We start from the raw sequence: 25,415 nt of genomic DNA, 5'->3' as shown, positions 1-25,415 counted from the left end.
TTGGAGAAACCTTTGGAGTTTATTCGACGGCAAAACCGGTCGTGTGTACGCGGCATAAGTATCATTCCACTTGCACCCTTTCACCCTAGGGCAGAAAAATCTCCTTGATGGGGACAGACAAAAAAAATCCTGTGGGTCTATTCTTCCCTACTCTATCAAATCAGATAACGCTGTCAGGTCCCCCAAAAGCCATAGTGTTTACTGTGGCTCCTCCTAGCAGTCTTTCTACCACACCTCTCCCCAGGCTGTCTCTTTAAAGCAACTGTTTTCTCTAGAAGAGTGTGAAAATGGAAGGCACAAAGTTAAAGAAAAAAAAGTAAATATAATTTGTTGTACTTGGTCCTACCCTCTTTTCCTGTTGCCAGTTTTGCCTCCCTTATCCCTGGATTTTCCTGCAACCCTTATCCCTGACTGGTGCTGACACTTTTTTCTATTGTTGGTCTTGTCACTGGTCTTGAAATCTCTTCCCTGGCCGGTCTTAAAACCTTTTCCCTTGCTGGTCCTGCAACCCTCATTCCTGGTTGGTCCTAACACCTCTTTCCAAATGGGTCCTGGCACATCTGCCTTTGTTGGTTCTGCCACTTTCTTAAGACCTTGGCTTGTCCCCTTTTTCGTTGCTAGTCCTGCCACCCTTATTCCTTGCTGGTCCTGACCCTCTCTCTTTCTTTGCTGGTTTGTCCCTTCTTCCCTTGCTGGTTCTGACCCTCTCTCTTTGCTGGTTTGTCCCTTCTTCCCTTGCTGGTTCTACCATCCTCATCCTTGGTTGGTCCTGCCACCTTCGTCCCCGATTTGTCCTGACACGCTTCTTTTGCCCCTTTTGTCATGCTGGACCTGTCACCTCATCCATAGTTGCTCTTGCCACTTGATCTAGGGTGCCTTACTGTAAATAAATTTTTTATGTCAGCTCTGTGAAGCCATTCCACAAAAAAGATAAACTCTACACACAATTAGAATCGTACAAAAAATTGCGCTTTTGAAGCAATCGTACAATAATCTGATCGTTAGTACACAGCTTCGCCCCAAATTATCCAAAAAGACAAAACGCAAGAATGTTGCTTATACGATACCAGATCATACGATTTTCGTTTCATTAGTACAGTTTTAGTCCGAAAATACAACTACAGTACATTAGATCACTTCCAAATTTTTATTCTATCATATGAGAATTTTTGTTCTTTAGTAAGCTCTTTGTTTTCGATATGGAGACTTGCATGCAAAAAAAAAAAAAAAAGTAATGACTCTGGCAGTGATAAAAGAAGTACAACAATTAACATACAGAACAAAAAAAACACACACTTATTGCCAAGCAGAAAAATAGCTTTTATAGATAAAACAAAAAGCTTGTCGACACCATTGGCAACCTGGCAGGCATTGTAGGTCATTGGCAGTCTATCCTGCACAGAACAATTTATCATAATGTGATTTGTTATACTAGCCCATGTCGGGGCAAAGAGCTGACAGAACCCTTTTAAAAAGATTGGTGATGCAAACCATGGTAACCTTGGTTTTATGTGTGTGCTTTGGCTCCACTCACTAAATATATGCATGTTGTTAGATGTAAAGAAGATGTTATACGCTAATAAGGCTGCTATACCTGCCAACTCTAAAGAGAAACATTAGAGAACACAGTTAACTCCACAAGAATTGCATTATGACAATGACACTTCCACTTTCAAGGAACTGGACTGAAATTTTTGAGCTTATAAAAACAAGATGAGAATGACAGTGCATTTCCCCTCATTCACATGAGAGTTGGATGCAGAAGAACATCCTGATTGTTATTTTGAAAGACCCCGTTTACCACACTTCACTTTTAATTTTAAGCACTTACAGTAGTAGATAATTAATTCTACTTCCAGTCTAAAACAGATTCTTAAAAAAATTATTTTATTTAGTACACTGAGTGTAACTTTCGCAGGGATCCCACACTTCCCGATCAGAGGGAGAGGATGTGATGGGAATTCTATCCAATGGAGACACACAGCAACAAACACTTTTTCTCAAAGCCCAACTCTGGACAACACAGTTGGGGCTATGCCTGCACTGCAATGGTTAATTGGTTGTTTTGGTCTAGGGGAACAAAAAATATGTACTTATCAGATCTTCTGCTCCTCCCCGCAGCTAGACCAGTCCTCCCCCCTAGTCACTTCTCCCCCATGCTGTAGCAATCTAGGTTCCTAACATCATCAAGACCAAATCATGATGATGCAGAGAGAAGTCCACCACTAGAGCAGTGGGGGAGTACCATGAAATGGGGGAGCAGCGGTAAGTGTGTCTCATCTCCCCAAAACAAAATGAGTGATTAACTCTTGCAGTACAGACACACTGCAAGGAATCATTTGTATTTGCCTGGATTAGAGCATTAAGAAAGGTGGACTGAGAACCTCTGATAGATTTGTATTTCTGTTTTTGCCTTCTTGTCACAGTGGCCCCCATCATGCCTTCACTTCTTGTCTTGGTGTCAGAGATAAAACAAGAAGAAATGTTGCCAGTGGAGCTGCAACAAATGCCTGACAGAGGTTCTAACCCTTTCCCATTCTATTCAAATGAAAGAAATATTTTGACTGGAGTTGGGCTTTAACAACCTAATAGTACAGCTAGTGAGTCCTTAACTTTGAACAAGTACAGAAGATGGGAGGGATGTTAGGCCCCTTTCATACAACCTATCGGGTCTGCCTGTCAGTCCTTCAGGTGGATCCGACTGGAGCCTTCCTTGTCCTCTATAGAGCGGCAGGTGTAAACAGACATGTGTCCGTTTATACCTGCCCACATCCAATCCGATCCCATAAAAACAGATGGATGGGGATCCATTCCCCATCCATCTAGTGAATTGGATAGCAGTTGGATGTAAATGGAAGGCAGTTTACAGACAACCACCCATCAGGCTCTGTGTCTGTGTTGACTCTACATAAGTGGAGTGGACACAGACCAACCATCCATCTGCTCAGTGTGGATCAGCAGACAGATTCCCTGCTGAGCAGAGTGCTGGGCTGTGGATGAGATGGGAGTGGCTGGCTCAGGCTCCCAGCGGCTCGCTGAAAGGCTGAGTGAGCTGCCGCACCAGGCATCTAGGTGGATCCCGACCACATGGTCTGATCAGAACCTGGACCACTTTAGCCCACTGGTAGCTGAAAATGGGTTAAATGAGTGCATAACTAACATTATAAATACATTTAAAAAAAGCTTTTGCTATACTTTTTTAATTTGTCTCTTTTATATCTCAACTTTAGCATACAAACCCTAACAGCAGATTGCTACAAAAAAACTTTTTCTTAAAAAAAAAACAAAACGTTTGGTAATCTCTCCCAAGCCAGGAGAATTCTATCTTTCCAAAGCTAGGCACTGTGCATGTTTATCACTAATCTTCGACACATAGTATGTATGCTTTAGCAATGGAAAACTGCTCCAGAAAATGTATCAAACCTTCCTATTTCTTCCTTTGTATGGATAATGAAAACATGGCTCTTATCTGTGCGGGTTTCTTCTGAGCTATATTAGTTTAAAAATCTTTACAAAACACACAAAAATATACAAATTTTGTATAAAACTGCCAACCATTATTTTATTTTATGAAAGTAGAACCGGAGAAGAGGGTGCAACCTCTGATGTTTTTTGTGAATTGTTTATTCTGATATAATGGAATTTTAAACACAGAGGACCTCATTTAAAGTTGAGCTCCCAAAACTGCCATCTTTCTGCACTTAAAAGTAGAACTGAATAAGACAGAGGCCACAGTTAATGGTGCATACAGGAAAGGAAGCCGTGCCAGAGTGGGAATAAAAGGCAGCACATCTGGCATACAAATCAAGTCGGCTCACATTTGGGAGCATGGCCAGAGACAAGAAAGGTTTGTGAAATGGAATAATTCCATGCTCAGCAATGTACTGGTGGATACCAAAAGTATATAAAGTCTAAAAGTCTTGCTAGTTTATTTGTGCTGTGACATTCATACTAGCCCACATACATATACTCTCAGACACATAAACAATTTAGGAAGCTGCAAGAAAAGATAGAAACTATTCAGAAACATGAAGCATAACCAGTTACACTTATCTATTTTTCTTCCAATATGATGACGCAGCTGATATGCAAACCTGTAAGGATGGGAGATGTTTCATTCTGTATTTTTTCCCCTGGAATGTACCCTCTTCCCCTGCCTATGTATTGTGTGTCTTGTGCAAAGTCTTCCTTACTTTATTATTCCCAGTTTGGTGTTCCCATCCCACCTTCTATTGTTGCTAAACTGTCTTTTTACACATGGAGTAGTTTAGCGGTTTAACTGCATTCTGATAAACACGGCTGAAGAAGCGTAAGCCAAAATTATACAGTATAAATGGCAAAAACCACCTCCAAGGAACTGGGTAGAGTAATTTCACAGCACATCCCATTTATTTCATAATCTTGTTGTGCTGCAGATGGATTTATGCTGAATTGCATAAGACTAAGACTCTGCCCCTAAACAAATGGACAGATAGATGGAGCCATTCATGGTAGATCAAGTGCGGCAGATGACGCAGTAACATGCTGCGTGACCATTGCGTACATACCCCCCCCCTCGCATCAGCACGTCCACACGATGCAAGAGTGCAGAGGCGGCTCTCTAATTAGGCGGTCGCCTAAGGCCTCGGACTCACAGGGGCCTCGCAACTAGCTAATTTTCCTAATTAAAGAGCTTGAGATGGGTAGAAATAGCAGCGCCTGGGTGGCTGGAGGACGGGGTGAGTAGCAGAGCTCCCACCTCTACCGCACTAGCTGCTCTGTATCACATTCCCTGCCTGTGTGCTCGGCCGGTGATCACTGGCTCCTCCGGGTCACTCTCTCCTTCCCCATGCAGCACCGCGCAGCCCAGAGTCATCCCCAGCCAGAGCTCCGCCCCCCGAGTCAGCTGCATCCATTCAGGAGCACTGTACACTTCTCCCGCGCAAAGTTTAAGCACACAGGTGCAGCTGTATGAGAGGCGGAGGACACCGCAGGCTTGTCTGCCAGCCCCCCTTCTCCCATCATACACAGATCTTCCTCGCCTCGGAGATATGCTGATTGCCCTGTCTGTGCTGCTGGAGGAAGTCCAGGCAGCCATGAAGCCTGCTCTTGCAGACTTGCTCAAGGTGAGTGAGACTCCATATCCCCCACAGACAATTCCATAATACACTCCATCCCCCCCATCTCCCATGGGGACAGGGACCCCCATCTTAGCTAGGGACAGGGACCCCATCTCACCTAGGGACAGAGACCCCCATCTCACCTAGGGTCAGGGACCCCCATATCACCCAGGGACAGGGACTCTCATCTCACCTAGGGACAGGGACCCCTTCTTGACTGGGGACAGGGACCCCATCATACCTGTGGACAGGGACCCCTATCTCACCTGGGGACAGGGACCCCATCTCACCTGGGGACAGGGACCCCCATCTCAGCTAGGAACAGGGACCCCCATCTTACCTGGGGACAGGGACACCCTTCTTCCCTGGGGACAGGGACCCTTCTCACCTAGGGACAGGGACCCCGATCTCACCTGGGGACAGGGACACCCTTCTCCCCGGGACAGGGACCCCTTCTCACTTAGGGACAGGGACCCCTTTCCACCTAGAGACAGAGACCCCCTTCTCCCCTGGGGATAGGGACCCCTTCTCGCCTGGGGACAGGGACCCCCATCTCACCTGGGGACAGGGACCCCCATCTCCCCTGGGGACAGGGACACCCATCTCACCTGGGGACAGGGACACCCATCTCACCTGGGGACAGGGACCCCATCTTACCTGGGGACAGGGACCCTTCTCACCTAGGGACAGGGACACCCTTCTCCCCTGGAGACAAGGACCCCCATCTCACCTGGGGACAGGGACACCCATCTCACCTGGGGACAGGGACACCCATCTCACCTGGGGACAGAGACCTCCATCTCAGCTATGGATAGGGACCCCTATCTTACCTGGGGACAGGGACCCTTCTCACCTAGGGACAGGAACCCCAATCTCACCTGGGGACAGGGACCACTTCTCACCTAGGGACAGGGACCCTTTCTCACCTGGGGACAGGGACCCCCATCTCACCTGGGGACAGGGACCCTCATCTCACCTGGGGACAGGGACCCCCATCTTAGCTAGGGACAGGGACCCCATCTCAGCTAGGGACAGGGATCCCCATCTCACCTGGGAACAGGGACCTCTTCTCCCCTGGGGACGGGGACCCCTTCTCACCTAGGGACAGGGACCCCTTCTCCCCTAGGGACAGGGACTCCTTCTCACCTAGGTACAGCATTGATAGAGACAGAGCACTGACCCCCACTGAGAAAGAGGACACTGACTCCAGCACAAAGACAGAGTGCACTGAAAAAAAGTGCCCTGACACCAGCACTGAGAACACACTGACGCCAGTGCTCAGAGAGTGCACTGACACCTGCGTTGAGATAGAGGACACTGAAACCAGAACTTTAAGTCTGTTAATATATGCAATTTATGCAGTTAATTTTTATCGCTTGAATTATTTTTTCCATTAGGGGCGTGAGTGGGGCCTCATGTCTAAGTTATGCCTAAGGCCTCACAAAGTCTAGAGCCACCTCTGCAAGAGTGCAAACCAGGAATGCGTTAACATTAAAATGCGACGCAGCATCTACAAACTCGCCCAAATCTCAAACCATGCCCTCAAACACAGCAACAAAGACGAAGTCAGGTCTCAGCATACAGACCCAGCAAGGAAGGCACACCCCATCAAAACTTCCCCTGAGTAAAGATCTCCAGCCAACAAGCAAATGAGACACAGCAGGCAAGCTCAATAACAACTTAAACACATACATGCAAAAGAAAAAAAGTCACAGCAGGACCATTGTGGCCATGCCATTGCACCACAAAAACAGAGCAGTTTGAAGTATACTGTTTTAAATAGCAATATGGACAAGTATACATTTTTTCCCATAGAGAATAAAGATATGGATATTTTTACAGAAATGGTTTATAGCTTATAGCATCATTAAGGCCAGGGACAGTGGTGGCAGCCAGAGTGTGAATCCATCTCATTTCCCTTTGTAGATTTTTTATCATGGTTACCACCTCGAGAGTTTGTTGGAATGTGTTCTAATGCTACAAATTTAACTACACTGTTGTTGCCAGCATGCATTTGATTTGCATGTCGTCCTATTGGTGTCAACAGTTGATTACTGTTGATGTAGTACATATTATCCTTGATTCAATGCCAAAAAGCTTGTTTGGTTTTGCCCACATAGAAGCTGTCACATTCACAAAACATAATGTACACCACACCCTCCGTCTGACAGTTGACATGATGTACAGTAGAGTGTAGTCTGCCATTTGGCAGATACATTGCATGGCTTTGTGTCAATCTTTGTGTCAATCTGTCCCTGAGTGATCTTGCCCTCCTGAAGGTAATGTTTGGTTTAACACCTGTATATTTACAGAGCATCCTGTGTAAATATACAGGTGTATAAATAGGAATACATATGGGTTTGGGCCATACACAGAGAGGAAAGCTGTACACACTGGTGCAGTGTCGAAGGGTAAACCATATTTTTGATAGCCACTCTAGCGAACCATTCTGCAACATCTCTTCTTGATTGGACATTTACTCCATTCATATCATTGCTTTTGTTACAGGGGCACATTTTTCCCCGGCTTATGCGGCAACACTGGTCTGAGCCCTAACAAAAGGTCTCCCCCTGTGGGATAAGTGCAATATTTACATATCCAGGTGGGTCCTCACGTCCCTTCTTTGTCCTTTTTTTTTTTTTGTTAGTTGTGCCTGCATTTAGGCGTTTTTATATATATGCAAAGTACTTAATAGGTTGTTATACTCCCCTCTCTTAAACATGCCATATGTCTCTATACTCGAGGGGATTTTGTACTCACCCATTTAATACATTGATTCTGCTCCTAATGGCCATTTTTTGGTACTATTGGTAAGTACAAATCATATATACTGTATTTATTGGCGTATAACACTCACTTTTTCACCATGAAAATCGGGTGCAAATAGCGTGTGCGTGTTATACGCCAATACTTCAATTTTAGCTGCCTCGGAGGGGACAGGGAGGGGGGCGGGACAAGCGCCGTCAGATTACATACAGTGAGAATCTCCTGTTTACTTGGCGGCCTCTGTAATAGAAAGTCCCCTCTCCTGGGCCGCCATTGGACCACTGTTCTGTCTATCATAGGAGATTCTCACTGTATGTAATCTGTCGGCGCACGTCCTGCCCCCCTCCCTGTCCCCTCTAGGCTGCAGATGGGCATCGATCAGGCTGCACTGATGGCAATGGTGAGGCTGCTGCATTGATGGCAGTGGTGAGGCTGCTGCATTGATGGCAATGGCAAGGTTGCTGCATTGATGGCAATGGTGGGGCTGCATTGATGTGGACTAATGAGGCTGCATTGATGGCACTTGTGAGGCTGCAGATGGACATTGATCAGGCTGCATTGATGGCAATGGTGAGGCTGCAGATGGGCACTGACCCTTATTTTGCTTCAAAGTTCCTTATTAAAAATGTAAGTTTTTTTTCCTGAAACTTCCCTCTTAAAATGAATGTGCGTGTTATATGCCTGTGCGTGTTATACGCCGATAAATACGGTACTTTTTGTATTTTTCCTTTATTCTGCTTCACTATATATACCCTGCTCAAAGGGTTAATACCTAATTATAGACTTTGCCTATTTTCAGATACTGTGTTGGAAACATTTATAGTGGGAATCTATGACCACTTACCTCTATGTGTGATCTATACTCTAATACTGTTACATCTTCAATCTATATGACTGTTATACATCAGGTGAGAGCTATTTTAGTATAATCTGCTTTTTGATTTGGGGATTTTTACTTCACTACAAATGTATAGTGCAACCCTAGTCCATAATGCATATGTTTCTGTTTTATTTAGTGGTACCTACCATAGACCACATGATGTGTGTATTTCACTACTACACACTTACATATGAAATTTCTTCTTTCCGGTTGTCTGTTAGTTTTGTGAGGTTCTCCCATACCCTGAGCCACTAGTTCACCAGGCAAGCATATATGTTGTCATGTCTATATGTAATTGATTTTTGTGTATATGTACTCCTCCTGGAGAAATGTTGTGATAACTATAGCTATACATTACTACATTAAATACTTACACATGTACTTCTTTGTTTTTAAATATACCAGCACCTACCCAGTATCTGTCCTGAGAAAGCTAATATTTTAGTGAAACGCGTCGACAAGCAAGTTGTTGGAGGCATTACTGCATCAGAAATCTTTTTCTCACTTTGATATATTACCAAATCAATCTTTGTATCTTAGATACAGCCCTCTGTAACTGCATTATTGGGTAACTGGTAATAGTGTCCATACAGGGTGTTGTTTGAATGTTGTTTATATGTTTTTTAATTATGCTGTAATAAAATATGTACATTTCATTGTGTGCTCACAAAGTCCACCAATTTTTTGACTGGTTCAATCCCTGTATAGACTATATACTTTGAAATCTCAGGCTGTGGCTAATGAGTTCTAACATAATCTATTCATCTCTATACTGACAGTGCTTCCGGACCTTCTTAAAGTTGTAAGAGACTAATTGTAAGTGTTTATGGAGGGGACAGCTCTTTTAAAAGCTCTGGTGCTCTTTCAAGAAATCAACAACACCAACAAAACAAAAAAGTGAGAGATTCAACCCTTGTTTAAGAAATATGGGAAAATGATGTGCTGGGTGAGGAAGAAGAGGGTAAAAAGCTGACATCTTAAAGCTAGGCATGGCACCATTAAACCTGGGAGAAATAGGAGGACGAGAAATTTCCTTTTGTCTCAACCCAAAGTCCTCATTACCTGCACATTTCACTCTGCCTGTTGCCTCGCATCTAATCTAATGGTGATACACACAATCATAGCAACAGGGATGTCATGGACATGTGGACAGCCAGACACTGTTGGTGACAGCTAGAAGTTGCAGAATGGACTATATCTGTATTTTCCAGCAGTACACAGACTGCTGGATGTGACCATGATGACCACTTTGGGTTGCAACACATACACTTTGGCATGATCTTCTCTCTACTTTTTAAGGCACCAGTTTCTCTTGAGGCTTCCCAAATCTGTTGTAAAACACACCTGTCCTGGAAATATGAACAGAGTACACTGTAAAGCACTTTAAGGCCTATTTCATGCGGGCTTCACCTTGTATATGAGCAGTATAAACTGCAAGCTTTTACAAAGGGTTTACAGAGCTTTCAGCAAGCTTTACTGAAGCTTTTAAAGTATCATTCAGCTCCAGTTTGTAAATGTTTAACACAGATCCTAATGGAAGTGCTGATTGCCATATTAAACAAGTTGTTAGCAGGCTACAGCACTTCTTGTATCTTGCTCAAAGCCTACTGAAGCCTGATAGCATCTTGTTTAAAGTGACAATCAACAAACCTATTAGGATCTGTGTATAACATTTTAAATCGGGTGCTGAAGGGCACTCCAAAGGCTTAAAGAAAGCTGCTCAAAGCTTTCTAAAAGCTTTGCAAAAGCTTGCTGAAAGTTTCATTTAAGCTTGCTGTTCATGCTGCTCTTATACAAGCTGAAGCCCATGTGAAACAGGCCTTCATTCATAGAGACGAAAATGCAATATGCTGGTCCTCTGAATGAATAGTACTGTATTACCATAAAACTTGAATCCTGGAGAAATATGCTTCCTCATATTTAAGAAGGGATTGAATAGAAATGGGGAAAGAAGAAAATCCTTGTAAAATTACTGTTGCTTTACAAAAATAATCTAATATTGCCTGCAAAGAAGATGATTAAAGTATATGTCAAGCCAAAATGTCTTCCAATTTTGGATAGAGTGAAGAAGGCTTGAAACTCATTTTGGGTTTTACTGCTATTTAGTCCCTGTTACAGAGGTTTACCCTCATTTCCTGTCCTGCTGACAACTGTTTCACCAGATAGGAAGTGAGGGAAAATATACAACAGTGATGCTGACACAAAAAAAAACTAAAAACGTTTATGAAAGTGGTAAAATAGCATTGGACCCATACGGTTATGTTATTGGTATTGCTATCCTAACCACTTCCCGCCCAACATATTGTAATCATCAGTGCCCTGATTCAGCCACACCAGTGCAGCCATCATCAGTGCCCTAATTCAGCCACACCAGTGTAGCATCGGTCAGCGCCCTGATTTAGTCACACTAGTGCAGCTGAAATCCATGACCTGATCAGCCAGTCTACCTGTCACACCAGTGCAGCCGTCATCAGTGCCTTGATCGGCCAGTTTATCTGTCACATCAATGCAGCTGTCATCAGAGCCCTGATCAGCCAGTGTACTTGTCACACCAGTGCAGCCATCATCAGTGCCTTGATCACCCTCCCAGAGCAACATCTGTCAGTGTGCCCTTTTTCAGCCACACTAGTGCAGCCGTCCGCTGTGTCTCTAATTGTAGCCACACCTGTCCCAGTGTCACCAGAGCCAGCGAACACCATGTCCAAAAAAAATGTACACCAGTGAGGAGGCCTTCCAGATTCTGACAATGACAGATGAGAGCAGCAGGGAGCTCTCACTGTCAGAGTCGGATTCTGAGTATGAACCCGTAGAGTGAACCCATAGAGAGCAGTGGGTCAGTAACTGAATCGGAGGAAGAAAGGATACTTACAAAAAGGATGAGGTATTAAGAAACCCCACCTAAAAAGAGGACATTTACAAGATAAAAAACAAACACTTGCATGTGTGTATAATAAAAGCATCCACTCGCTCACCACCATTGGCTGTGTGATGTAACAGGCTCGGTTCCTCTCCTCTGCACACGTATCGACCTCTGATTGGTCTTCATCAGCATATGCGTGGGACACCTCGCCTGAGCCTTTATATTCTCTATCGTTGTTATGGCAACCTTTCAGGCTTCTCCTCGGCAGTTTCAAGTGACTCAAGGAACACCCACTTCCTGCGGGTTCCAGGGCTCACTTTTTAACAACAATAGAGAATATAAAGGCTCGGGCGAGGTGACCCACCCATCTGCTGATGAAGACCAATCAGAGGTCGATAAGCGTGCAGAGGGGAGGAACCGAGCCTGTTACGTCACGCAGCCACGGTGATGAGCGAGCGGATGCTCTTATTATACACATATGCGAGTGTTTTTTTTAATAAAATTTAAAAACAGAGAGCACTATGTCTGCTTTGTTTGTAATTACATGGCACTGGAAATGAGTACTTAGGATAGGAGGAGAGTCTAAGGAGAGAGAGGCTGTTTTTATGAGAGATCAACCCTTTATCCATGTGAAGCACATTGAGAGTAGCTGGAATTACAAGAGGGCGGAAGGTGAACAGCTGATCCATAAAAGAAGGGAGAGATCATTGAAGAGTCAAAGACAAGGAGCTATGTTTGAGTCTGCGTGATTCTTGAGGCGAGCAGGTAAAATATCCAGTGGAGGTGTGAACAAGTATACAGTGTTTAAAGAAAAGCACGGTGGTGATAGAATATCACAGAAAATCACAGCAATCAAGAATTGTGTTTATAATAAGGACTTTTTCTGTAATGTGATATTGCAATGACTGATTATTGTTATTATTAATAATTGTATTATTTGCACAAGGTGTGGTATTAGAGTTACCATTATAATAGGGCTGCACTATATATACTTATAATACACAATGTAATTCTAAGTATGCCCATGCTGTGTGTTAGAAAAATCCTATTAACTTGCCAACTTCGCGTTTTTATTTTTTTTTGCACATTTTCCAAAAACTTGTGTCAAAAAATTGACATGTTCAAAAGACTCATTATGCCTCAAAGAAATACGCTGGGATGTTTGCTTTCCAAAATGTGGTCATCTTGTAGGTGTTTCCCTTGTCTTGGTGCTCCAGCACTTCCAAAAATGTCAGTCAGGAAATTAGATGCATAATTTATGCCCCTTGACCCAAAGGTGCTTCTTGGATTTTGAGACCCTCTATGTGGCTAGGCCAGGGGTCAATTGCATTTTGCTTCATATTTAAGCGCTACACTTTTGGTACCCACTTTTATTGCACTTATCTAATTTGCCATGTTAACTGCTACTTTCTAGGCAGTGCAGAATTACTTGTTACATTGAGGTGTCTACTTTCCAAAAATGAGTCATTTGGGGATTATTTGTATTGTCTTGGCATTTTATAGCTTCAAGTAATTAGATGGGCAGTTAGTACATCTGGATTGATACATTTTCAAATATATGTACCATAGCTTGTAAACTCAAACTTTCACACAGACTAAACAAAAACCCACTGATTTAGGGTTTTTTTTTTACCAAAGAAATGTAGCAGATTAAATTTTGGCCTAAATTTATGAAGAAAGCTTACATTTTTGCAAAGTTTTATAACAGAAACTAAGAAAAACATGTTTTTTCTTTTTCTTTCAAAATTTTTGGCTTTTTTTGTATAGCAAAAAATAAAAAACTCAATGGCGATTAAATAAATACCACCAAAAGAAAAGCTCTATCTGTCTCGAAAAAATGATAACAATTTCATTTGGGAACAGTGTTGCATGACTGAGTGTCATTTAAAGTGTGACAGTGCTAAAATCTGAAAAGTGGCCTGGGCAGGAAAGGGGGTTAAGGGGAGTGTCCAGTATTGAAGTGGTTAAAGTAGTGATCTTCATGTAAAAAATGTGGTACCTGGGCAGCTGGCTTTTACACCCCAGAGGATCTGCACAGTCTCCTTAGCTTGCATCGTAAAGTAGCAAAAATGGAAAATGAGGCGCCACACCATTAATGCCGCGTACACACGAGCTGACTTTTTGACCAGACTGGTCCGACGGACTATCCAAATGAACGTAAATACATACAAAACAGCGCTCGCAAATAAATTTGTGTTATATGGTAATCTTCAAACTCTAACTATCCTGTTGCAGCTGCAGGATAAAAGTGCTGACACTTTAGTAATATATAAACGAAAATCTGCGCTGGCAACTTACCATGTAGAAAATTAATAAACTATAATGAAACTAAATAATAAATACACTATGCAAATAGTTGTGAATGTGAAAAAAATGTATAAAGAGAAAATTTAAATGTAGACCTTGCACAATTTGCTGTGTACTGAGTGAAATCGTGCACAAATGCACTACCAGACTAGGTAACTACAATGTGATAAAAATCAAAAATATATATGTACATACAAGTGATGCAGTTTGGATGAATGATCCAAAAAAAACACACATCCAAAACACTATGCGACTTAAGGCGATAGAATATCGCTATACTGATGCAAAAAAATATAATATATATATAATATATATATGTGCTCTCATGTATTCATAATCATAAATAGCACTGAAGTGAGCCTCCAAACAAAATAAACGCCAAGTGAAATTGTGAAACAAAAATGTCAATTATAACAAAATTTGCAAATGACAGAGTATCTATTAGATCAAAATGTTCCTTCACAAAAGGACAATCAGCAGACTTCCAGCTTTTTCATCCGTATGATAAATCAGGGCAAAAGGTATGCTGATGTTGGAGATGGTTAGAAGGAAAAAAAAAATTTTTTATTGTATATCATATTAAAGATATGGATTTTTACTATAAAGTATAATAAGAAAATAACACATTCAACATATACTATATAGAATTTGTATTTGTCTAGATATCCTGTTGTAACATATTTTATTTCTGTATAAGACGGCTAGCGTCAAACTTGATTTCCTGTATAAGTGGCACAAGCATATACATCTGCTTATTGGAAATGTTGTGTCTCCGGCCACTGATTAAAGTTTTTCAATTGCAACAGGATATGATGATATAGGAAGGAATGGGTGATATTTCACCCATTGGCTGTAAATGGCTGTCACTCACCGAGTGCAATATAAATAACTCCTTACGTGAGCGGGATGTTAAGTTTTTGATAACGCCCTGGGGGAGGGGCGAAACGCGTCGACGCAACATCCTGCCTACGCCTGTTTAACCAGTGACATCACTTCCTGGAGTTGGTGGAATGCACGCCGTTCAGCGGCGAACCGACCAAGTATCTGAATGCCTGCTCTGCATGCCGGTCCCGTGAGTAGCGCACATATGCGCAGGTGACCCCATGGTATCCTAAGGTTTTACACTATATGCCTTTTCTTTTCTTTTGGTGGAACGCGAGCTTTGTGGTCCCAAAATTTTCCTTCTAACCATCTCCAACTTCAGCATACCTTTTGCCCTGATTTATCATACGGATGAAAAAGCTGGAAGTCTGCTGATTGTCCTTTTGTGAAGGAACATTTTGATCTAATAGATACTCTGTCATTTGCAAATTTTGTTATAATTGACATTTTTGTTTCACAATTTCACTTGGCGTTTATTTTGTTTGGAGGCTCACTTCATTGCTATTTATGATTATGAATACATGAGAGCACATATATATATTATATATATTATATTTTTTTGCATCAGTATAGCGATATTCTATCGCCTTAAGTCGCATAGTGTTTTGGATGTGTGTTTTTTTTGGATCACTCATCCAAACTGCATCACTTGTATGTACATATATATTTTTGATTTTTATCACATTGTAGTTACCTAGTCTGGTAGTGCATTTGTGCACGATTTCACTCAGTACACAGCAAATTGTGCAAGGTCTACATTTAAATTTTCCCTTTATACATTTTTTTCACATTCACAACTATTTGCATAGTGTATTTATTATTTGGTTTCATTATAGTTTATTAATTTTCTACATGGTAAGTTGCCAGCGCAGATTTTCGTTTATATATCCAAATGAACGGACTTGCCTACACATGATCACAACAAAGTCCGACGAATTTGTACGCGATGATGTACGACCAGACTAAAATAAGGAAGTTGATAGCCAGTAGCCAATCGCTGCCCTAGCGGTGGTTTTCGTCCATCGGACTAGCATACAGATGAGCGGACTTTTCTATAGGAACTGGGTCCGGCGGAGTTCCGACGTAAAGATTTGAAACATGTTCCAAATCTAAAGTTCGTCAGGTTTTCGACCGAAAAAGTCCGCTGCAGATCGGATGAAGCCCACACATGGTCGAATTGTGTGCCGGACTCAGTCTGCGGACCAGTCCGGTCGAAAAGTCCGCTCGTGTGTACGCGGCATAAGGGTTTCAGATACAAACTTTATTCCAATAAAAATCAGGGGGACAATTCAAAGTGTATCCAGTGTGTTTCGAGGGTTCAAAAATGTCCCTTTATTAGGGCTTAATTGAACACAATGTGTATGGACTACAAGTGCGCTGACGTCAAGGCCTGTGCTTGTAATCATACTGGAAGAAATAACATAAAAAGTCCAGCTCACTTGGCACCAGGCTGAGCAGTGGAGCCAGGACCAGAAAGCCCCAAGCACTATACCTAGATGCTGGGGGCCAGAACAAAGCAGTGTGAGTGCAACTGATTTTAAGTGTTTTATCTAAATAAAAAAGGTTTTATGCTATGGCATTCTTTATTGTTTTCCCCGCATTAGTAAATGACATAAAGAGGTGGAGAAAAGGAGTTTTCAAAGCGCATGAAGGTAACTGATAGATTTAAGCATTGGTAGATAGACCTGGTGGACACAGAGTGGTGAAATGGTTGAATCCCCCGGTTTGGATTGTGCATGCAAGTTGACCCAGGGCTGAGTGGGTCATTTCATCTGGCGAGTGACGGGTGTGGGTGAAGGTTACTCACCTGGTGACAAAGATTAAAGGAGTGGAGGAACCAAAACAACACAGAATTTTTAATGTGAACTACAGCACTGAAATTGGATGCTTTAATTTTGTAAAGTACTGAGCACTTTATTGGGACATTCTATATCACGCACTTTATTGGGAACTGCACTTTATGTATATGTGAAATAGGTATATGAATTTATTATAATTTGTTGTGCACATATGAATCGATTATTGGGCACTTTATGCATAAATAGGCATATAATAACTCAAGCACTGCATGTTACAGGTGCATCACATAAAATTAGAATATTATCAAAAAGTTAATTTCAGCAGTTCAATTCAAAAACTAAAACTCATATTTTATATAGATGTGTTACACGCAGGGGGTTATTTACTAAAGGAAAATCCACTTTGCACTGAAAGTGCACTTGGAAGTGCAGTCGCTGTAGATCCAAGAGGGACATGCAAGGAAAATAAAAAACAGCATTTTAGCTTGCACATGATTGGATGATAAAATCAGCAGAGCTTCCACTCATTTCAGATCTACCCCTTAGATTCAGAGTGACTGCACTTCCAAGTGCACTTGCAGTGCAAAATGGATTTACCTTTGTAAATAACTGCCACAGTGACATATTTCAAGCATTCCTTTCTTTTAATTTTTCTGATCATGGCTTACAGCTGGTGAAAACCCAAAATCCAGTATCTCAGAAAATTGATCAGGAATTCATCAGAAAATCATCACTGACTTTGGAAAACTTTGCATTTCATTTGGAAATCAAGGTATCAGAGACTGGAGAGGCACAGAATCCAAGTTGCATGAGGTTTAGTGTGAAGTTTCAGTGATGATTTGGGGAGCCATGTCATCTGCTGGTGTTGGTCCACTGTGTTTTATTAAGTCCAAAGTCAGTGCAGCCCTCTACCAGGAAGTTCTAGCGCACTTCATGCTTCCTCCGGCTGACCAGCTTTATGGAGATGCTGATTTAATTTTCCAGCAGGACTTGACTCCTGCCCACACTGCTACTGCCTGGTTTAATGATCATGGTATCATTGTGCTTGATTGGCAGGCAAACTCGCCTTACCTAAACCCCATAGAGAATCTGTGGGGTAATGTCAAGAGGAAGACCAGACTCAACAATGCAGACAAGCTGAAGGCCACTATCAAAGCAACCTGGGCTTCCATAACACCTCAGCAGTGCCACAGGCTGATTGCCTCTATGCCACGCTGCATTGATGCAGTAATTCATATAAAAGGAGCCCCGACCAAGTATTGAGTGCATACTATACTGTACATGGCCATACTTTTCAGTAAGTTAACATTTCTGTATTAAAAATCCTTTTTTTAGTTGGTCTTATGTAATTTTCTAGTTTTCTGAGATACTGAATTTTGGGTTTTCACTAGCTGTAAGCCATAATCATCAACATTAAAAGAAAGAAATGCTTGAAATATATCAATCTGTTTGTAACGCATCTATACAAAATATGAGTTTCACTTTTTTTAATTGAATTACTGAAATAAATTAACTTTTTGATGATATTCTAATTTAATATAAGGATTTGGTCATTTTTGGGCACATTGGTGGTGATTTGCTACAGCAATTGAGGTTGAAGCTAAGGGTAGCACAGTTGAGGGCAATATAAACAGCAACTTTTTGAAAAAACTTTTAAAGGCGACAAAATCCCTATTCAAAAGTTTTCAGTTCACAGAAACTGAGCAAATGTAGCTATCACTTTGTGCCTTGGAAACCACAACCCAATGTCCAAACTAGGTACACAATCACTGATGAGCAGGTCCATACACCAATGTTCTACACACATGCCAAGGTGTCTCTGCACCCACAACACAAATGGAATGAACTGCCTGTGTAGTCAATCTATTAAAGGAAACTCATATTAAAAAATAAAAAGTAAATATATATATATATATATATATATATATATATGTATGTGTACGCTGGTAAATAATGCAGGCTCCTTTTAAAAATCTTAGGGGCCTGAATTTCTTTGGCTAGAAACAAACATGTAGCAAGTAAGGTTCCACGTGAAGTCAACAGCAGCCTACACATATCTCTCAGCACAGGTTTCTTTAAAGTTCAAGTTTTATTATGTTTGGTTGGCTTAACACCTATTCAATGTTTTCGGGACTTCAGCATGATATGAATAGAAATATCCTGTTAATTGTATTTACTAAGCAAACCTTTCTTCACTTCAATTCCACTTATGATTTACTTTCATTATATGCTCAAAGCCATTTTACTCGTTCTGAAAGTTATGTATCAGCTTTCTTCATGATAATCCCCAGCTGCATTATTTTTAGACAATCTGTTGCTATAACGATCAGGGCAGCTGTTCATTACCATAGAAACCCACGCTTTTTCTTTTATTTGACAGATTGTTATTTAGGCACACATTGACTGAGCAGTTCAGCAGCAAAGACTTCTTGAATGGAATGATGGACAACTCATTGTATAAAAGCCAACCATAACCTAAAAGATCTCTCAACGATTACAGCTGGAGGTGAGAAATGTGCCAATCTTTGCCACAACTCTGAACTGGCAAACCCGCCTTGACTTTTTATTCCTAGCTCAGGAGAAATGTAACTTTGGCAGATGTGCGATGAAAGGACTGTACACCTTTTCTATGAGAAAAATAGGATTCTGGGAAATATCTGCAGGGAATAAAGAGAACTTTCATCAAACACTTTTTTACATCTTTGTAAATCCTAATTATTACAAGAGGGTTCTCAGTTTGGTTGCAACCTTTGTGATTTTGGCTGAGTGGAACGGATTCAATACAGATTCAATAAAGGATTAAAATACCCGGTGGTTTTACATTCTCCGAAAAACAAAAGAAAGAGGGCGCACCGGCCTAGTGCATTATCCTTAAAAAGGTTTACTAAAATGTACATAAAAAAATACTACTCACAAAGATGGATGAAAACAGCCTTAGAACGATCTTTTTGATAAGTGGTGATCAATCATTTGATAGCAGTCTCCAGATCCTACGGGGAAGACGTGCAGATCGCTGCCGGCTGACGCGCTTCGAAGGTAGGCACCTTCTTCTTCAGATCCTCTGAAGAAGAAGGTGCCTACCTTCGAAACACGTCAGCCGGCAGCGATCTGCACGTCTTCCCCGTAGGATCTGGAGACTGCCATCAGTGGATTGATCACCACTTATCAAAAAGATCGTTCTAAGCGTGTTTTCATCCATCTTTGTGAGTAGTATTTTTTTATGTACATTTTAATAAACCTTTTTAAGGATAATGCACTAGGCCGGTGCGCCCTCTTTCTTTTGTTTTTCGTTGACTGTTAGGATGACCCTATCCTTGAGGGCAGCAAAGCCGAAAGCTATCGTCCATTCTGAACTTTGAACTGTCGGGCCTACACATTTATGCGCAAGAGAGTTTGTTTTGTTGTATTGGTTTTACATTCTCTCCTGTTATAGGTATAAAACTATTAGAAAAACCCAATGACTAAGCACCTGTCCTTTTGAATGCTTTTTTTTTTTAGCTTGTACTGACTGTATTTCAGCAAAATACTTTCAGACTTTACTCACTCTCCACCCAACCAACCTCCTCCTCAGGGACCAGGGATGCCCTATTGTCATAACATCAGGTAACAGCATAATGGATAAAATGGTGTAGCACTACCCAAACAACTAAATCATGTGCTTAAATCAAAACTACTCTGACAAAAACATATACATGTGACTTTTAGGACGTGCGGTTACAAACCCCAAAACAAATGGGACCACTGAACTGACTGTCCAAATTCAAAACACCTAACCGACCAAACATGACTTAAAATGCATCAATAACACTCCAAAGTGCTCTACTCATACCAGCCCATCAACCAGAAAATGTTCTAGCACACAAAGCTTTGAAGTTCTCTCAGGCTACCGAATCACAACAAAATCTAATGTTAGATCTATACAACAACTAAGCCCATTATTGAGGCCTGTCTAGTATGGCGTTATTTTTCTCTAAATCCCCAACATACATCTTTGTATTATTTGATGATGTGACTGCAAAAAAGCTCCTTTCTCTTGCCTCCTCACATGGAGCTACCCTTGCATGCAGTGTGTCTCCTTCTACATGGTGTACCTCAATAGAAACACATAGCCCTGTAACCTAGGATGACAAGCACTCCCCTGCTCCTCCCTCTTTCCAAAGAGACTTACTGGAGACTGCACGGTTCATTGCTAATGCTTTTCTGAGAAGATCAGATGTTTTGGGAAGCAGCACAGAGAGCAGAAGCCAGCAGCATTGAAAGTAGTTCTAAAGGCTGAAAGTTTTTTACCTTCATGCATTCTATACATGAAGGTTAAAAAACCTTCTGTGTGCAGCAGCTCCCCCCAGCCCCCCAATCCTTACCTTAGCCCCCTCAGATTCAACAATGTTCACAATAGCCTCGGCTGTATGGGGACTCTCCCTCCTCATTGGCTGAGACAGCAGCGAGAACCTATTGGCTCTTACTGTTATCCATTGCAGCCTGTGAGCCAATGAGGAAAAAGCAGTGGTGGGGCCGAGGTGTGGCTTTGTGTGTTGTATGGCTCAGGAGTGAGCATGCAGCGGTGCCCCCATGGCAAGCAGCTTTCTCTGGGGGCTCTGCTCGAGGGGGAGGAGCACTGACGGGGGAACCAAAAAGAAGAGGATCAGAGCTGCTCTGTGCAAAACCACTGCACAGAGCAGGTAACTATAACATGTCTGTTATTTAAAAAAATGAAGCTTTAATATCACTTAAAAGATGTCAATTACAAATGCTGGGGTAAGATTTTTAACAAATAGTTTACTAGGGAATGCTTATTTTGTGCTCAATGTGTTAAGGTAAAAAAAATGAGGATACTGTAAACCCTCATATAAACCCTAATATGGGGGGGACCTTACAGCCCCCTTAATATGTATCATTGTTGTCTTTAGACTGCTATGATTCTTGGTCTTCCTACTTCTTCCAGCAACACTTGACAGAAGGTTTCACCCTTCCCCATCCTAGCCAGAGAAAAAGGTTTGGATACAGTTGGGGTTTAAATGGTCCATAGGGATTCATTTAGAATGGAGAGCGAATATCACTATTTACTCTCTAATATACTCATTCATAAAATTATGGATGCGCTATGCAGTGTAAAGAGTCGGGGTCTCCAAACATTTCAAACAAAGGGCCAGTTAATTGTCCTTCAGACTTTAAGAGGGCCGGATAGTGGCCAGCAGGGGCAGAGAATGTCACGGGCTCAGCATGAGTGAGAATAAATATGGCCTCAGTGTTAGTGGTCAATAGCAGTAGTGTCCCTAGTAGTAGGAGGAATAGTATCCCATCATTGGTATCGGTGGAAGAAATAGTGCCCCACTGTTGGTGTCAGTGGGAGGAATAGTGCCTCATATCAGTGGGAGGAATAGTGCCCCAAGGGCCACATTTGGCCCTCAGGCCGCAGTTTGGAGACCCCTGATGTAGAGGAACAGAGTCAGTTATGTGACTTTGATCATGTGTAGAGCATTTTTTTAAGCAGCAGTACTGCCATAGTCTTTTAAATAGACCCCTCAGAGTTACAAATAAAGTCTTATTCTGTCCTTGAAATCTTTGAAATTACTCTACAGACCATTGAGGAATAATAGAGGCTTTCAGTAATTTTCAACTGAAATGTATCTGAACATCTGTGGAATAAAGATGCTTTGGCAGGTAACCACTTAAGATGTTAAAACGTTAACAAAATTAATGGAATGTAATTAATAACTTAAAGGGTAGAACTCAATGAAGCGCAGAAAGCAGGTGAAATATGATCTCCCGAGTGACACCAAACTTCATCAAACAAGATAAATATTCCTCCTTTGTTACCACTAAGTTGTCACCTAGACTTTTCATCTTTATCCTTTGGGGTGTTCTCACAATACAACTCTACGTTGCTCCATGCTCACTCTGTTATGAAAGAAATTTAAATTGGCCTTATACAACCCTAATTCCAAAAAAAGTTGTGGCATTGTGTAAAATCTACATAAAAACAGAAGGCAATGATTTGCAAATCTCGTAAACCCATATAATATTCACAATAGAAAATATATCAAGTGTTTAAAATGAAAAAAAGTTGCATTTTAAGATGAAGAAAAAAAAGAAATTTTGAAACCGACGGGAGCAACACGTTTCAAAAAAGTAAAAGGGCAACAAAAAGCTGGCAAAGTAAGTGGCATTAACAAGGAAGAGCTGGAAGAACTTTTTGCAACTAATTAGGTTAATTGGCAATAGATCAGTAACATGACTGAGTATAAAAAGAGCATCTTAGAGAGTCAGAGTATCTCAGAAGTAAAGATGGGCAGAGCTTCACCAGTATGTAAAAAAGCAGCGTCTAAAAATTGTAGAACAATTTCAAAATAACGTTCAGCGTAAAATTGCAAATACTTTAAACATATCATCATCTACAGTACATAATATCATCAACAGATTCAGAGAATCTGAAAAAAATCTCTGTGTGCAAGGGACAAAGCCTAAATGCAATATTGGATGCCGGTGATCTTTGAGCCCTTAGACAGCATAGTATTAAAAACAAGCATGACTCTGTGATGGACATCACTGCATGGGCTCAAGAATACTTCCAAAAACCACTGTCTGTAAACACAGTTTGCTGTGCCATTGAAAAATGCAAGCTTAGGAGCATGCAAAGAAGAAGCCGTATCTGATTATTATCCAGAAACACCACAATCTTATCGGTGTCAAAGCTCATTTAAAATGGTCTGTTGCAAAGTGGAAAACTGTTCTGTGGTGAGACGAATCAAAATTTGACATTCATTTTGGCAACCATGGGCACCATGTCCTCTGGACTAAAGAGGAGAGGGACCTTCCGGCTTGTTATCAACACTCAGTTCAAAAGCCTTCATCTCTGATGGTATGGGGGTGCATTAGTGCATATAGAATGGGCAGCTTGCACAACTGGAAATGCACATCAATACTGAAAAATGCATCCAGGTTTTAAAGCATAATATGCTTTTATCCAGGTGATGTATTTAAGGGAAGGCCTTGCATATTTCAGTAGGACAATGCTTAACCACATGCTGCATCTCTAACAACAGCATGGCTTTAAAGTAGAAGAGTCTGGGTGCTTACGTGGCCTGTCTGCAGTCTAGAACTTTCACCAATTGAAAATATTTGGCACATCTTGAAACAAAAAATACAACAAAGAAGACCCAGGACTGTTGAGCAGTTAGAATCATTTACCAGGCAAAAATTGGACAACATTCCTCTCCAAAAAGTTTCCAGACATTTAAAGAGTGTAGTTAGAAATAAACAGATAGGATTTTTTTTACATTTACTCAGTTGCTTTCTGGTTTTAGCCTAGGCCAAAATGATGTCATATATCCCATGAGTCTTCATGGGCATTTTTATATTTCAACTGGGGGAGGGGCTTTTTTAGCTAGGCACACCCTCCTGCCTACATGCATGAGCTAAGGCCAGATGGATTCCTGGAAGTAAATGCTATCTGCCCTTACTCAAGATGGCTGTGGTTAGAAAAGCTAAGGATGTTTTTCAAAGTGATTTCTTATCAAAACATAGCATGGAAACATGGATGGATAGGTAACTTTGAAAACTAAAAAAGAAATAAATAGCGTTTTCAGTTTGTGGTGTTCAGATACAGTTAAGTTCCATATTTTGACTGTATTTTCACTTGCAACTAGTATAAGTACCTAAATCTTTTGATGACTGCGTCTGTCAACTCCTAAACATTTAATACAGGGTGCACCCGCCGACTCAGATGGGGTTGCTAGATAGGTGCAGCAGTGGCTGATTGCCTTCAGACTGTCTTTCTCTGATTGAAAGTGATTGAAAAGAACAGGCCAGGAGAGAGGTGACATTTGTCAATCCTTTTACTCATTCAGTTGTGTATAAATGTGGGTTTTAGCTACTACCGAGCTCTGTAAACAACAGGCTTATATTCAGGACTGAAGCCAAGAAAAGAGAGGCAAATGGGAAAAGGAACCTAGGGCTCCAACTAATGTGAACTATACAAGTCTGAAAGATTTATATGCAATATTTCAAGTGTTTAGTTCTGAGCATAGGCAATAAGACATATGCAGTATGTGCAAAAAGAGTATACATTTTCTTTTAAGACTTTATCTACTTTCAGTGTGGCATAAAAAGAAAATAAAAAAGGAATAGGGCACAAGTGTTATTTCATGCACTCATACCTTTTCTGTGTCAATGCCCTTTGACATTGACCACGTTGATACGATATAATCCATGACCCTCTCGCTGAGGCCTTTGGGGACCTGATAAAGCTTCAGGAAGTCACGCACATTGTTCAGCACCTCATGGTAGCGGTTAGTGTTGGCATACATCTGCTGGAAAATGGTGGTCACGTTTCCAAAAATAGTTGCATATAGAAGTGCTACAAAAAAGGAAACACAAAACAACCTTTAAAAATCTGATATAAATGAACAGCTGTGATAATGTTATTACTACAGTTAAAGTGACCTTGCCATGGCAGAAGTAGCGGAGCTGCTATTGCTGACCTCCTTCTAAAACGGCTTGTTGCCCAGGGGGGTCTGGTGTCTGTATTCACAGACCTGGAATAAGTATAGTGTAAATATTTCTATACTTGTGGTGACTCAGGAAGCACTGAAGCCAAAGTATCAACTGGCAAAGTTGATCAGGAAGCTAGCACTTTCAGAAGGAATGGTCAGAAATGGTAGCCTTCATGATTGGCTCATGACAAGTTTCCTTTAATTTCTTTTAATCAAAGCTTAAAGAGGAGCTCCAGACGTTTTTCTGAAAATTGAAAATCAGCTACAAAAACTGTAGCTGCTGACTTTTAATAAGCAGACACTCACCTGTCCCAGGATCCAGTGCTGTGC

General features: G+C 41.4%; 1 protein-coding gene across 2 annotated transcripts in view; it reads right to left on the bottom strand.

The window, feature by feature from the left end:
• Positions 1–25,415, bottom strand: part of KCNH5 (potassium voltage-gated channel subfamily H member 5) — a 550,163-nt gene that overhangs the window by 121,650 nt on the left and 403,098 nt on the right. For both annotated transcript variants that reach the window (XM_073610317.1, XM_073610318.1), the window contains one exon: positions 24,750–24,949. In XM_073610317.1, coding sequence (XP_073466418.1) covers positions 24,750–24,949 — 200 coding nt within the window. The remainder of the gene's footprint in view (positions 1–24,749; positions 24,950–25,415) is intronic.

This window comes from Aquarana catesbeiana, linkage group LG13, assembly GCF_042186555.1.
Source record: "Aquarana catesbeiana isolate 2022-GZ linkage group LG13, ASM4218655v1, whole genome shotgun sequence".
NCBI classification, from domain to species: Eukaryota; Metazoa; Chordata; class Amphibia; order Anura; family Ranidae; genus Aquarana; species Aquarana catesbeiana.
This window is presented reverse-complemented; position numbering and strand designations above follow the sequence as displayed.